This window comes from Micromesistius poutassou (assembly GCF_964030765.1).
Source record: "Micromesistius poutassou genome assembly, chromosome: 1".
Classification (NCBI taxonomy): Eukaryota; Metazoa; Chordata; class Actinopteri; order Gadiformes; family Gadidae; genus Micromesistius; species Micromesistius poutassou.
Window position 1 is genome coordinate 4,473,817 of NC_140271.1, and position 15,190 is coordinate 4,489,006.

The window sequence follows — 15,190 nt, forward strand, 5'->3', positions numbered from 1 at the left end:
TGTGTGTGTGTGTGTGTGTGTGTGTGTGTGTGTGTGTGTGTGTGTGTGTGTGTGTGTGTGGAAACTGGGTGGAAGCTAGGACTCTTCTACACTGGGACGTGGGCAATAGAAGAGATCCCCACTTTTGAAAAAGTTTCATTAGCACCCCTTCTGGCTATATACAATGGTCCCCCCCCCCCCCCCCCATCGCCCCTCCACGTATACACATTGGAGGCATGGACGGCTTGCTGCACGCAGTGTCTGGAGCTGCGCATCGCTGTGCCTTTACACGGCCCGGGGTTACATATATAGGCTCACGTGTTAATTCATGGATCTAAAAGTCTCTTCATTTGAATCCGCCACTTGTCAGGACGAAATATATGAAGTAGAACGTGGTGGGAAGAGTTGAAGAGTTGACGGCACTTGACAGCATTAACTAAGCGCTACATTTAAGTTAGATCGACTAGAGTCTAGACATAACGGCAACGCACACCATTATAATAGCCTTTCCCCCCCCGCCTACTGAAAATTATTCCACTACGTGTCAGTAACCAAGAGATGTGGTTGTGACTAACGTCGGCACCGTTACTCAGCACGGCGATCGGGTTGTAGACAGACACCCCCTCCAGGACTTACCAGACAGCCACACGGTCCTTCGGGTAGTTCAGGCGTTCGATACTCCCGAGGAAGTAAGGCAGAGAATGCTCTGCGTTCCGGCATATGAGGGCGATAAGAACCCGCGGTGCCAGAATCGGAGATTCGGGGCTCCATCGTTCCTCTGGAAAATATCCCCAAGATGGTCTGCACGCCAGGCATGTGAAGACCAGGGCGCCGTACAGAGAGATAAAGCGGTGCATGGCCAAAATACACCAGGAAAAAATGAATTATAGAAAGATGAAGTGTCTGCAGTCTTGTAGCTAAGGATATAGCTTCCAAATTGTACCCTTTCTAGGTTCACAAGACCATCGCTATCACGCTAATATTCTCTGCAGCCCTCGGATGTGACAACACCGCCAAGTTGTACTTTAAAGGGGACGTCCCAATGTACTCTTAAAGGGGATGGACTTTGGAGCCCAGTGCAGTTTGATTTGGCACTGTAATTATATCGGCCAAAAGTATATGAACTATCTTGATTTAGTGAACAATTAAATTTAAATATACACAACTACACGTTCTCCAAGACTTTTGTTTAATTTTTCCAGTGCACACCAGCTTTCGACCAAATGATTATATCACACACACACACACACACACACACACACACACACACACACACACACACACACACACACACACACACACACACACACACCTGCTCTCCTAGAGACGGACTTTGAGACTTTGTTTGATACAACTTGCACATAATTAACAAAAATGTACATTCTGTCCCAGTCCTCCAGCAGGCAGCGAGGGAGCACACCCTAAAGCCGTGCGCCTGATCCAGGCTTCTCCACGGTGATCGTCAGGTCAGCAGCAGCCGGGCCGTCGATGAGCCACAAGAGCTCTCCTTCAGCGGGCAAAACCCGGGCTGCGGGGAACGCCGGGCCCTCCCGGCCCTCCAGCACTTCCTGTGGACGTAAATGATGACAGAATTCAGAATGTCGCCATTGCTTATCGCCTGGCAGTGATTTTAATCGTGTGTGTGTGTAGTCAGATGTTTACACAACGTATAAACATTACTTTGGACAGTGTTTCCGTCTGATTCTCTGTTATAAACTAACTTTAATGTCTCTCCGTCGCTTGGATGAATAATGTCACACACAACCATACTGATGGATAACTCTAAATCACATTGTTTAAAAGCTAGTTACCAGACCGTCACACAGTTAGTTACACAGTTAGTTAGCTTTACCTTCAACACCGGCGCCTTGCTGCCCCCCGTCGACACGAACGCCACACAGCGCGCCGCGTTCACCACGGGGAGGGTCATGGTGACGCGCTGTGGCGGGGGCTTGGGGGAGTCGCTGATGGGGGCCACGGTCTTTGCAGTTTCCTAAAATAGGGGAAAAATACAAATAACCAACAACCTTTCTTAACAATTTTCTTATATAATTTACAGGACAACACAGGATAGTGTAGTGCCTGTTTTTGTTTTGTTTTCGTCCCAGCCGAACGTTGCTAGGGTCAATCCCCAATGTCTGCAGATGAAGATGAATAGGGAATCGAATAGGGAAAGTGGATGCATGAAGCGCACCACACAAAACCAAACATATATCTTACTAAGCCATGTTCCATTGATAGAAGACAACATTTTGTTCATAAATGTGTTATGCACACCCATAATGAGAGACTCATGCACTCTCAAGGACAGAGAATGTCTTTGTGGCGAGTGAAAGGGAGTGACTGAGCAGGTCAGAGATTATACATATTGTTGTGAAATGGCACATAATCAGGAACCACAGCAAAGCGTCTCGACCAATGGGTGGTAGGGCCTTAATGAATAGGTGGGCAATGCAATCTGTTTCACATGTAGGCTTGCATTGAAAGACATTTGAGATTCGACTTCCAATGCTTGTTTTCTTTTTCCCCCTCTGAAAACAGTCATTATTGTTAGTCATGGTTAAACATACATTTCATATTTTGGGAAATATTCATCCAAAAGTGTTTATAAACATACATACATAAAAATAGGTTGCATATGTAGTTTGTTTTGTTCACTTACGTTCCAGTTTTATAGATCATTAGCAAAATACGAGTTGAAGTCAAATGGAGACTTTTAAACGTACTGCAGGTTTAGAGAGAGCTCTGAGCGGGCCGTCCCTGTGCCACTCTTAATGCTAGGGTTGAGGTCGGCTGCACGCTGGCACACGGGCCATCTCGTTCCAGTCGACGGATCCAGAATGACCGGTTTAGAACGGGACGCTTTGGAGAAAAGTGCACACTGAAACCTGCCTCTTTAAACATGCGTGTACTCATTATCCCTTCGTTTGGAGCCAAAGCTAAGCGAGAGTTAGGGTTTTCCAATCTGCATTTTCATCAAGGCACCACTATAGTTTCATATCCCGACAGTGGGGAAAATTGGACTGGAACTGTTTGCAGGAATCCTTTCATTTACCCGGCCGCATTCACAACAGTGTTGCTGAGCATTGTTCTCACCTCCAGAAGAGGATGATCTGGGAAGAGGGAGCAGGTGTGGCCGTCTGGGCCCATTCCCAGCAGCAGCATGTCAAACACGGGCTTGTCGTTGCCGGGGAACGCCTGCCGTGTTCAAAAGATCCAGAGCACTGCTGTAATACCAAGCCTACCAACAATAACACTTATGACAAGTAAGGGCTGATCTGCAAAAACTATCTTCCGGCCGGCCGTACCTCCTTCAGTTTACGAGCATAATCCTCTGCACACTCATTCACCGGCAGCGACGAGTCGATGGACAGGATCGCACTTTCTGGGATGTTGATCTTGGTAAACAGTTGATTCTGATCCGAGGGGTGGGGTACACACACACACACACACACACACACACACACACACACACACACACACACACACACACACACACACACACACACACACACACACACACACACACACACACACACACACACGTGTTGTTAGATTCAGTGCTGTGCTGTGTATAGTAGTGGTAAAGGCCGACTGGGAGCCTGCCTTTACCTTGTAAAGGCCGTAGGTGCTCTCTGGGTCATCAGAAGGGACCAGCCGCTCATCACAAAACCCCACCACCCACTTGCTGCAGTCCAGGTTGGGCAGAGCGGGCAGCTCCTTGCTCAGCATGGATACCAGGCTGCCGCCGGAGAGACCCAGGGTGAAGCGACCACGCGAGGCGATGGCCTTCCCGGCCCGCGATGACACGAGGTCAGCCAGCACTGGGCCGAGCTCTGCTGAGGATGGGAACACCACGACTCTTCTGGCTGCCATTGGAAACCGCTCTGCTACCTGCAGGTGGAGGAAATACGTGAGGTCTTCTACCTTTGTTGAAGTATGAACAAAGGGAAATGGTTATGGTGTGTTACAGGGCCATCACACAAGGAAGTAGATCTCGAAAAAGGGTTTTGCAAGAGCTTATTTTGCAACAGAAGAATACCACTGTGCTCTCTCTCATTAATTTATAATACCGTACATGTTTCATCTTAACGTTATTAGTCAAATCAAATGTACAAAGTGGTTTAGGTGGAGGTTCTATCAACAATCACTGTTATAAACAAATGACAAACTCCATTCATGCATCGTGCATGACGTGCATCTCGTATGCATACATGTCAAACTGAAAATGCGTTAACGCCTGATTCATTCATTCTCAACACATAAAACGCATGCTGATGCAACCGGACCGAAAACTACGAACAATCTCACATTTATAAAATAGTTCCCATAGAAATAAGGAATACCTGCTGATAAATCCTGGTTGGAGTGAAGGCTTGCAATTTCTGTCGGCGAATCGAATAGACTAGTTTACTTCCTGGAACTACTTCCATTAGCCAATCATATTGGGGATAAAAATGACGACGCGCTGTGAGACTATTTAATAAGTAAGTAAAATAAATGACAATTATTTATTTGCTTGGAAAAAACTGGAAATAAGTACAAGACTTTCGAATAGCAGTATTTGTTTGTTTGTAATTAAAGCCAGTGAGGTCGCGAACCAGTAATGTTCAGCAGTAACTTGTTGAAACTTATTGCGCCGCTGCGCCCTCTCATGGACACATGCAGTCGGTGCAATTTATTAGAACCAGCGAACATGTTTTTAAGTAGGTCTAGTTTGTTAAAATGGATTTATTATCGTTATGTGATATCCTCAAAACACGACAACCCAAAAGGAATATCGGTTGCCTTTTCATATATTGTCAGATCAGTTTATGGTTATAATAAATGAATCCTAGGCCACCGTTCAGATAATAACGTATGCTTTAATGATCAGTAGGTCGGTAATCACCTCATCAATTCAATGCCACGTGGTTTGACAACAGTGGATTGTATTGAACCAGTGATGGAGCAGCACACGTTTACGTTGAAGCGAGTTTGTTGCTCTTTGGTAACGACAAGGTTCTTAGTGTTTTGGTCCTTTATATTTGCGATTCTCCTCCGCTCCGATAGATGGAAACGATGGCTTTTTTGACAATTGGTAGACGCAAGCTCTACTTCAAGTAGAACATTGTCCTATCGCAGTGTAGCCTATTCTAACAAATATACTTTATATCAATAATAGGACTGCTTGATCCGACAGTATTTGCAGTGTGACAACCCTCTTCTTATATAGGCTACTAACTGTTACATCATGTCGACAATTTTCTCTTTTCACTCACAGCTTGTCTCTATCATGGATGCGTTATCCAAAACAGCTGTATTGGAAATAGGTAAACTAGTCCAGATCGAATCAAAGATGCTAAAAATAGAGATTAATCGGGGACGAAATGAAATCGCATCACTCACAGAGAAATTGCAGTTGATGGAGAAGCTGCTTTGGATTGCCCAAGGACACCGGCAGGACACCGCGGGACGATCAATCACACGTGATTCAGAAATTACTTGCGGCGAATTAGAGGGTGGCGTTACAATACAATCAATTAAAAGGTAGGGAGGATTACACAACATTAAATACACATACTGTTACACTATAACAGTATACTCTATATATATACACTATAACACCGTGCAATAACAACACGTTAACTGCATCATTGGTTTGCCTCCTATACTCCAGTGAAAGTTCACAGGAAAGCATATGTCCCTCCGCCGAGACAAGTAATGAAGATGAAGAAAGCTTTCATCAAGTAAGTTGTACTGTTTAGTTGATTTACGACGGGCCTCTGTTCAGTCAGCTGATCATGTCATGTGTTCCCCCAGAGGCTGGCAGACAAATCAAAAGAACGGCCTGGGGTCATGGTAATTAAAGAGGAGCCGCCCGAAGAGCAGAACTGTGAAAGAAGTGCACAGCAAGAACTAGAACCCGAAACAAGTGAGTAACCTGATGAAATATAAAATGAGCGAAAGTGTGGAATATAAGATTGACAAAAGTGTGAAATGGTATACAAGTCAGGTGTGCATTTATTTATATTTCTTATGTGAGTAAACGTACCTCCATGCTTCCAACAGGGGAAGCAGAACTACAAACGCATCCTGAGAAGAAGAGGCCAGACGCTCCGATGATTCCCAAATCAGCGCCAGGTGTACAACTGTTCATTCCCAGCTTTTCCATCACCCAGACTCTAGCCTCATCCAATGCGGCTGCACCACCGGGGTTCCACGAAACCCAATGCGGTCAGAACCTCTCACTTAGGCCGACACCTTCCTCCCACAACAACAACAACAACAACAGCAACAGCAACAAGACACTAGTTTGCCGGAATGTGGCCTCCAAGGGCCAGGGCCCGGCCAAGAGCCAGGGCCCGGCCAAGAGCACGAGGATCCAGGGACTGCTGTGGAACGCTGAGATGGCCAAGAGGTTCGGCTGCGCGCAGTGCGGGAAGGGCTTCCGTTGTTTCAGCCAGCTGGAGATCCACCAGCGGAGCCACACCGGGGAGAAGCCCTTCAGGTGCGCGCTCTGCGGAAAGCGGTACGCGCAGAAGGGCCACCTGTACACGCACCAGCGCACCCACACCGGGGAGAAGCCCTACGGCTGTCCCGTCTGCGGGAAGGGCTTCATCCAGAAGTGCACCCTGGACATGCACCAGCGCACGCACACCGGGGAGAAGCCGTTTGTGTGTGGCCAGTGTGGCAAAGGGTTCACCAAGAACTGCAATCTCAAGAAGCACCTGGCCGTGCACGCGGACGGGGCGGACGTGCGCGCGTACAGCGGCGAGTCGATAGCCAGACAGAGTCGCGCCGTCGGATTAGGACCGGCCAACACCACCACCACCTCCACCACCACACACATCTCTGTCACTCAATTATAAAAAGAAAATACATTTAAAATAAATACGTTGGATGTTTCTTACACGTCTTCTTTTTGTGATGTATCAAAAGGGCATTGTGTGTGAATGTTATTTTTTCCTCCCTTGGTCACATTCCCATTCTGACCATTAGGGAGTTTATTATTGAATGCTTACCCTGTTGAAAAGATATTCCTACATATAACATATTGATGTTATCATATCAGTGAAAAATAAAAATAATTGATTAGAAAATAATGAATAGGAAATACAAAATACATTTAGATTATTATACAATAATAAACACATATACAATTATGAATTAATAATATATCCTATATGCTAATTGTAGGCCTACTACTATCATACAAATGTTATCAAGCGCTACCGATGATGCATGATCTCATCAAGTTACCAATGGTCAGAGCGAGGACTAAAATAACCTGATCATCGACCACTCCGTTCTTAGAATACATGCCATAGACCAGTCCTACACATAGCATCTCTCCCACAATCCCTTGCGGCAGCAGGCTGCCTTCCAGTCAGTTGTTTCTGAAGTAACGTCGGGTCCGCTCGATCTGCAGGATTTCCCCTCAAAAAAATATACAGCGAATCCGTCAACATGATGTGCGACACCACCAACAGAAGTTTCAGAACTAATCTGGCCACTATTTTGGAACAGCTGACCAACGCAGCCTTGGTGGAAATAAGCAAGCTTGCCGATGACTGCTCCGCCGTCCTCCATACGGAGATATCGCAACAGAAGAGTGAAAACGATGCATTAAAAAAGAAATGCTATTCACTTGAGATTCAACTGAGGGCAGCCCGAGAACCACAGCACTATCCAAACGACACTCTGGACCATCGACCGAGTGGGACTCATGGCCTGGAAAAACGTGTACAGGGTAGGTATTGAAGAGTGTGTAAGCTACACGGCGACAGAGGTGGGGGTGGCCATTCTTAATTTACATCCATGGGGCTGGCAACCCCCAGAACGGCCTCAGCAACCCCGGGTACATGTCGATGTGGGTTCCTTTTACGCATTAGAATGGTTGATCTGATGGATAGTGGATCTAATCGAGCAACAGTCGATTAGACGACTAGTTTTACTTTTAGACGAATTAACTTCTCAATCAAGCATATACACACACGCACGCACGCACTCACACACACACACACACACACACACACACACACACGCACACGCACACGCACACGCACACGCACACGCACACGCACATATTTAATTGATACACGGGCACCTTGTTACAGTGTTGCATAATGTTGTAGCGAAAGGACCATAAATATATAACACCTCTATATAATGCCATCAAGAACATATTCTTGCTCCACAGTAGGGTAGCCTACTCAAACGAATTCCTTGTTTATTCACTGCAAGATGAAGATTTACACACATCTCTCCTTTATAGAGCAGCAGCAGCATCCCCCAACCATTGAAGGCATATTTGGAAAGGACTGGTGCAGTGACCTATGGAGGGAAGAAAGAGTTGCCACGGAAAGGAAAGAGAGAATGGAAGCTTCTGCCACCAGAGAGGTGTTACCACAGGTACTTAATTATTACATAATGGGCCCCATTATAACACTGATGTAATTGTAGCGTTTATTATTTATTTAGACATGTTAGATTGAACTACCCTGGGTGTAGCTGTTCGAGTGATTAATGGCTCGGTTTGGTTTACGGTTTTCGGTCACGGTTTTCGGTACAGTACTATATTTTAGAAACAGGGGAAGGTTTTCGTTTTGCACATTTCTAAACTCAGGGTTGCCTCAATATGGCATCAAATGCTCCGTTCCTTGTCTGTGCCATCAGACATCAATCAAAACATCAAGGTCTGCCCTAACATAAAAGAGTATAGGCTATGTGATAATGAGTTAGTTGTTTTTTTTATAGGTTTAACTTCATCCTTGTATCAATCTGACGTGGTGCTAAAATGTTGGCTGCAGGCTATATGGAGAGTAAGTTAGTGCGTTTATGTTTAGGTTTATCCCCCGCCAGCCTTGCACTGGCCGAAAATACATTTGGATGGTGTCGCTATAAACGGCTACACATGTTTGATGTGCACCCACTAGTATAATGTGCCTTGGTCGAGGATGATCGCAGATTACTCAGCCACTTTCATTTTGGCCTTGCGTTCGTCCAAGAGGAATCCTAATGTTCCCAGATGTAAATGGTGCAGACGGATCTAATAACTGCTCGTGCTCATCATTCTCTACCTTTATGTTCTCCACTGACCAGCGAACACTCAGCGCTGCACTCACTGAAGTTATTGATGGTCATTATTGTTACTGGCTGTGTTTTATAACAGTAGTATAATAAGTCCAGCTATTATGAAGTAGCCGATCACTCTTTATAATAGCTATACTACTGTGATTCCAAAATATGCCCAAATGATATTTGTTTTCTCAGCAGTACCATATTTCTGTCCGTTTACTAATAACTATTGTGTTATGTTTCTGTGCATTGCAGGCAATAAACCTGATAGACAGTGATCCCGACCTAATATTTGTTAAAGAGGAGGCATATGATGACCAGCCAATCGGCCAACAGATGAGAGCCAGGGATCACAGAAAAAGTATGTTCCTCCTCTTCCCCGAAAAAAATTAATCAGAACCATTACTGTAATCGTATTTACTTATTGAAGAGCGTGCCGTGTCCATCTCCACAGGCGGGCCTACGTTCGAGGAGAGCACCCTTCACAGAACCGTCCCCAATGAGCTCCGCCTTCACGCCAGAGACTTACACAACTTCACCATGAACGCCAACAGCCAGACGCAGCAACAAGGCACACAGCCTTCCGTGCCGCTCATAGAGCATCTGATCGCAGACTCAGGGCTGAGCACCTTTGTTGACAACACTAACCCCTCCCAAGCCACGGGGGAATACTCTGACTGTATGAACAATGCCCACAGCAACACCAACGCCAACGCGGGGAAACAATTGGCCGTGGACCAGCGGGTTAGGAAGCCGCTGAAGACGTTTGAGTGCCTGTTCTGCGGAAAGATATTCAACTACCTCAGCAGTTTGAAAGTGCACATCCGGAGACACTCTGGTGAGAAGCCGTTCAGTTGCCCCGTTTGTGGGAAGAGGTTCGCTCAAAAGACGTACCTGAAACTACACCAGCGCGTGCATTCCGGGGAAAAGCCTTACAGTTGTCAGCAATGTGGCAAAAGCTTCTCCCAGAAGAGCTCTCTGAACATCCACCTACGGACACACACGGGAGAAAAGCCCTACAGCTGTGTCGATTGTGGGAAGAGTTATGCGTACAAGTACGGTTTTAATCATCACCAGTGTTTTAATTGATATTATTAAAAGCTGCCGTTTGTAACATGTGTTACTGTAAAGAGGGATCAGAAAAGAGCATCATGAACGTCCCCCCACCTCCCTCGCCTAAGTAGCTATACCATCTGGGAGAGATCCCCTGATCAGTCAGAAATATTAGTATTTGAACTGACCCAAATCTGAATTTGTGAGAAGTGTATCCCCATGTCACTAAAAGTTTTGCAACTATATAGTATTGAACTATTGAGCTAACTATATAGTAGTATAGCATGTGTTATTGAAGTGTATGTATCTAATATATGAGAGTAATGAGTGTTCTATGATTGATATTGTATTGATGCACCCAGAAGAAGGCATTATATCACGTTTACACTGCCAATTCCTATTCAGTCCCCACACCGAAACACAATACAATGTGTTACACTTGTGATGTTAGATTAGTTATATGTCTACATTTAAATAATAAAACCTTTTTTTGTTTTGACAACCCTGAGTCTGGAATTCATGGTCACACATATACACATATAGACACATACAGTATGTGTATATAAAACGTAAAGTCTGTTTAAGTAAACAATAGGTTATTTGTTTTTGTCTGTAGCCAATAAAAGCAGGTAACTGTTTCTTGGTTAAAGACAAATAAAGACAAATATTCTCATGAACAAGTTGTATATAAGGCAATTCTACAATGTTTGGCCACAATAAGAAGAGTGAGAAAATAAAATGGAGAATGTAATAAAAACCCATATGACATTAGTAGGCTGTATCTAAAATATTAGTTTAATCGATCTAATCTAATCTCAGAATTTTCCTTCCTGTGTAAATTAAAATTAAAAGAGTAATGGTGAGACACAAATGTTATACAAATAGGCTTATATGTAGATTTATGAATTACATTTGTTCTTTCACTTTCAGAATAATATCTGTTAACCCAAACAGTTTTCCCATATTTAATAGATTTCCTTCATCATTCAATACATGTTTTTTTCATGTCAATTTAAAATGAATAAATACAGAAATAATGGAACATAGGCCTACAAACTTTCCATAGGCCTTTACAAATATTCCTAACGTTTACTCATGTTACCAAATAGAAAAAGACAAAACTCCTGGAAAAAATACATATTTGTTATTATTAGTAGGCTCCGAGTGTGATTATTAGTTACTTACCATGACAATAGGTACATTCAATATGTGAGGTGAATTACATTTACATTCACTTTTAGGGCATTTAGAAGACTTTTATCCCTATACACACTCCGACGGCGGAGCCGACCATGCAAGGCAGCAGCCCTGACGTTATAACAGTTATATATATATTAATACATTAGAAATCCAAAAATTACCTCTATACATTTGTACATGGATGTGCTGATGAACTCTCACCCTTTCTAGATTAAATGACAGATGGATGTGCTGATGAGCTCTCACCCTTTCTAGATTAAATGACAGATGTATGTGGATTCAAACAACAATGGACACATGTTGTTACTAGTTTAGAAAGCCAAACTCATAGAGCAGAGCCTATATATATATATACATAAAGCGAGAGAGAGAGAGATATTCTCTAAATAGCTCTCTCTAAATAGCTCTGCCACGGAGGTTTCCATAGACGGTAGGAACAGTTCTTTTCCGAGATGGAACTGTTGTGACGGTAGCAAGGGGACCAAAATAAAAGTAACAATTTATACGCAATTTCCGGAGGAAGTACAGAGTCAGCTGCGTTCCGTTATCAAAGTACTTATGGTTCAGTCATATGACCTAAAGTATATTTTATAGGCGATTAAAGGTGTTCGACCTGCTTGCCATCATTAGTATTGTGCAGCGTAACCACAACTTGGAAACATGAACACGGAAAAGGACTTTTCCCCTTTGACGCCCAACATAGTCCGCGCACTGAATGATAAACTGTATGAAAAGAGGAAAGTCGCCGCATTAGAGATCGAAAAGCTGGTCCGTGAGTTTGTGGCCCAGAACAACTCGACTCAGATTAGGCATGTGATCCAAATACTAGCCTCGGAGTTTGCACTGTCACAGCATCCCCACAGCCGCAAAGGGGGTCTGATCGGACTGGCAGCCTGCTCCATCGCTCTGGGTAAGGACTCGGGTCTGTATCTGAAGGAACTGATTGAACCCGTGCTGACTTGCTTCAATGACTCCGATAGCCGTCTGCGGTACTATGCCTGCGAGGCCCTCTACAACATTGTGAAGGTAGCGAGAGGAGCCGTACTGCCTCATTTTAACCTGCTTTTCGATGGCCTGAGCAAACTGGCTGCGGATCCAGACCCCAATGTGAAGAGCGGATCTGAACTCCTGGATAGATTGCTGAAGGATATAGTGACGGAGAGTAATAAATTTGATCTAGTAGCCTTTGTACCACTTTTGAGAGAGAGGATCTACTCCAACAACCAATATGCACGTCAATTCATCATTTCCTGGATACTGGTCCTGGAGTCTGTGCCAGACATCCACCTCTTGGATTACCTCCCCGAGATCCTGGACGGGTTGTTCCAAATCCTGGGAGACAACAGCAAGGAGATCCGCCGGATGTGCGAGATGGTCCTGGGGGAGTTCCTCAAAGAGATCAAGAAGACCCCGTCCAGCGTCAAATTTGCCGAGATGGCCAATATTCTGGTAATCCACTGCCAGGTCGTAGACGAGACCAAAATCACCAACGACCTGATCCAGCTGACGTCCATGACCTGGATGAGGGAGTTCATCACGCTCTCGGGCAGGGTGCTGCTGCCGTACTCCTCTGGCATCCTCACGGCCGTGCTGCCCTGCCTCTCCTACGACGACCGCAAGAAGTCCACCAAAGAGGCGGCGAGCGCCTGCAACCACAGCCTCATGAAGCTGATCACCCCGGAGGACGACGAAGAGGAGGAGGAGGAAGAGGAGGAGGAGAACAAGACGGCCACCGGATCGCCGCCGCACAAGGACCAGCCCAAGGCGGAGGGGGACAGCAGTGACCTGCTGGACGCCTCACAGGAATCCGTCGCTCTGAGCAACATCAGCTTCTTCTCCCAGACGAGCACCGACCGACCCCACGTGTCCCTGGACCTGGACGGCATCGTGCAGGTGCTGGACCGCCACCTCCACGACTCCTCCACCGGCATGATGACCCGCATCGCCGTGCTGAAATGGCTGTACCACCTGTACATCAAGACGCCCAGGAAGATGTTCCGGCACACGGACAGCCTGTTCCCCATGCTGCTGAAGACCCTGTCGGACGAGTCGGACGAGGTCATCCTGAAGGATCTGGAGGTGCTGGCGGAGATCGCCTCGTCCCCCGCCGGCCAGACGGACCTGTCGGGTTCTTGCGACAGCAGTGATCACCGGCTGGAGCTCAAGGTGCCCTCCGCGTCGGGGGCCAAGCCGGGCTACCACACGCCCGGCGGGGGCTCCAAAGCGGCAGACTCGTCGCCGTCCACCCCCAGCATGAACTCCTACTTCTACAAGTTCATGATCAACCTGCTGCGGCGCTTCAGCCTGGAGCGGAAGCTCCTGGAGAACCGCGGCGGCTTCATCATCCGGCAGCTGTGTCTGCTGCTCCACGCCGAGAACATCTTCCACTCCATGGCGGACATCCTGCTGAAGGAGGAGGACCTGAAGTTCGCCTCCACCATGGTGCAGACGCTCAACACCATCCTGCTGACCTCCGCCGAGCTCTTCCAGCTCCGCAACCAGCTCAAGGACCTGCACACCCAGGAGAGCTGCGCCCTGTTCTGCTGCCTGTACCGGTCCTGGTGCCACAACCCTGTGGCCACGGTGTCCCTGTGCTTCCTCACGCAGAACTACCGGCACGCCTACGACCTCATCCAGAAGTTCGGCGACCTGGAGGTGTCGGTGGACTTCCTGATGGAGGTGGACAAGCTGGTGCAGCTCATCGAGAGCCCCATCTTCACCTACCTGCGGCTGCAGCTGCTGGACGTGGAGAACAACCCCTACCTGATCAAGGCGCTGTACGGCCTGCTGATGCTGCTGCCCCAGAGCCAGGCCTTCCAGCTGCTGTCCCACCGCCTGCGCTGCGTGCCCAACCCCGAGCTCCTGAGGACGGCCGACGACTCGGCGGCCGACGAGCCCCGGGCGCAGCAGGTGGCGGCCAGGCGGGCCTCCCACGCCCCGATGGACTACCGCGAGCTGCTGGAGCACTTTGACCGGGTCCAGAGCAAGCATCTGGAGGTCAGGCACCAGCGCTCGGGCCGCGCCACCGACCTCTCCGACAGGAAGCTAATGTGATTTCGTATTCTGTCTTGTAGCAAACTCTCTGGCCGGTAAAGGAGAAGGGGAGAGGAGTCAGAGTAGGCTGTTACGGATGAGCTCTGACTCTGAGTAAAGATATTGCAAACAAAATGGGTAGACTTTAGTCAAGCAGGGTTTTTTTTATTTTTTAAAACATGCTTCTGTGGCCAAAAAAAACGTTTTGCTGTATAACTTGAAACTCATTGAAAATCAAGAATTAAAAAAATAGTTGTACTTTTGTAGGTGAAAACAAGCACTCGTACATTATATATCAAAATATTGTAATTATTTGGACTGGTATTCAAAGTGTATTTAAGATGTCAGAGACTTTATATGGTCAACGTGAGAAGGCACCTAAAACATTGATTTATGTATGTATATACACACGCACCTAATCGTACAATTGTGTTTATATGCCTTGCAATGTTGTGCAGCACATTCCCGTCTCACTTTATTATGTTTTTTTTACGGATTAGTGGATTAACTGGAATTTTCAGGTCTGTATAAACAACATTTTACTTTAGCCTCTTGGTACCTGGGTAGGAATTAAATTGGTAATGTATTTGCCAACAAGATTGACTACATTATTAACTTGTAGATGAAGGATACTTTGTGTGCACAGGATTGCATTGGCTTGTTGCCACCACCATCGGTTGCTGTTTGTCTTTAAGGAAACAAAATGTTGTTCTGTTGCTTTTTTTGTTCCGTTGCCTTTTGGTTACACATAATTATATATGGAACATTTTACACATCTGTCAATTTTTTTGAGAAAGAAAATCATGTGCATTATCATTCCTGTTTATTATACCTGAATAAATTGTATTGTGGAAAAATCAGATTC

The 15,190-nt window shown here is 46.1% G+C and overlaps 5 protein-coding genes across 5 annotated transcripts in view; 3 read left to right on the plus strand and 2 right to left on the minus strand.

The window, feature by feature from the left end:
* The window catches only part of colgalt1a (collagen beta(1-O)galactosyltransferase 1a), a 9,223-nt gene extending 8,264 nt beyond the window's left edge, over positions 1-959 (minus strand). Inside the window, exon 1 of the mRNA XM_084488278.1 lies at positions 616-959. Within this exon, the coding sequence (XP_084344404.1) occupies positions 616-836 (221 nt within the window). The 5' untranslated portion in view covers positions 837-959. The remainder of the gene's footprint in view (positions 1-615) is intronic.
* Positions 960-1,164: 205 nt separating this feature from the next.
* On the minus strand, positions 1,165-4,388 carry pgls (6-phosphogluconolactonase). Its single transcript, XM_084488371.1, has 6 exons — positions 4,326-4,388; positions 3,592-3,873; positions 3,288-3,395; positions 3,076-3,177; positions 1,832-1,972; positions 1,165-1,547 (listed from the first exon to the last, which is right to left on the minus strand). The coding sequence occupies exons 2-6, from the start codon at positions 3,853-3,855 to the stop codon at positions 1,401-1,403; spliced, it is 762 nt and encodes a 253-aa protein (XP_084344497.1). The 5' UTR covers positions 3,856-3,873; positions 4,326-4,388; the 3' UTR covers positions 1,165-1,400.
* Positions 4,389-5,212: 824 nt separating this feature from the next.
* LOC311381976 (uncharacterized protein) lies at positions 5,213-6,830 on the plus strand (the record flags this gene model as incomplete). Its single annotated transcript, XM_084488492.1, has 4 exons — positions 5,213-5,508; positions 5,639-5,708; positions 5,782-5,893; positions 6,031-6,830. The coding sequence occupies 4 exons, from the start codon at positions 5,213-5,215 to the stop codon at positions 6,828-6,830; spliced, it is 1,278 nt and encodes a 425-aa protein (XP_084344618.1).
* A 549-nt stretch (positions 6,831-7,379) lies between these two features.
* LOC311374765 (uncharacterized protein) lies at positions 7,380-10,493 on the plus strand. The gene is made up of 4 exons (XM_084488143.1): positions 7,380-7,711; positions 8,237-8,373; positions 9,295-9,400; positions 9,494-10,493. Exons 1-4 carry the CDS (start codon positions 7,429-7,431, stop codon positions 10,126-10,128), a joined length of 1,161 nt encoding a protein of 386 aa, XP_084344269.1. The 5' UTR covers positions 7,380-7,428; the 3' UTR covers positions 10,129-10,493.
* A 1,347-nt stretch (positions 10,494-11,840) lies between these two features.
* On the plus strand, positions 11,841-15,135 carry vac14 (vac14 homolog). The gene has a single exon (XM_084485795.1). The coding sequence runs from the start codon at positions 11,953-11,955 to the stop codon at positions 14,344-14,346; it is 2,394 nt and encodes a 797-aa protein (XP_084341921.1). The 5' UTR covers positions 11,841-11,952; the 3' UTR covers positions 14,347-15,135.
* Positions 15,136-15,190: the final 55 nt, after the last annotated feature.

Excerpts from the sequence above, each read along its gene's own strand:
- pgls (XM_084488371.1), bottom strand. The coding sequence starts at position 3,855 with ATGGCAGCCAGAAGAGTCGTGGTGTTCCCATCCTCAGCAGAGCTCGGC. Across the intron at positions 3,396-3,591 it reads GCACCTACGGCCTTTACAAG|AATCAACTGTTTACCAAGAT; the intron begins GTAAAGGCAGGC and ends CCCTCGGATCAG. Across the intron at positions 3,178-3,287 it reads ATGCTCGTAAACTGAAGGAG|GCGTTCCCCGGCAACGACAA; the intron begins GTACGGCCGGCC and ends TGAACACGGCAG.
- LOC311374765 (XM_084488143.1), top strand. The coding sequence starts at position 7,429 with ATGATGTGCGACACCACCAACAGAAGTTTCAGAACTAATCTGGCCACT. Across the intron at positions 7,712-8,236 it reads CCTGGAAAAACGTGTACAGG|AGCAGCAGCAGCATCCCCCA; the intron begins GTAGGTATTGAA and ends TCTCCTTTATAG. Across the intron at positions 8,374-9,294 it reads CCAGAGAGGTGTTACCACAG|GCAATAAACCTGATAGACAG; the intron begins GTACTTAATTAT and ends TGTGCATTGCAG.
- vac14 (XM_084485795.1), top strand. The coding sequence starts at position 11,953 with ATGAACACGGAAAAGGACTTTTCCCCTTTGACGCCCAACATAGTCCGC.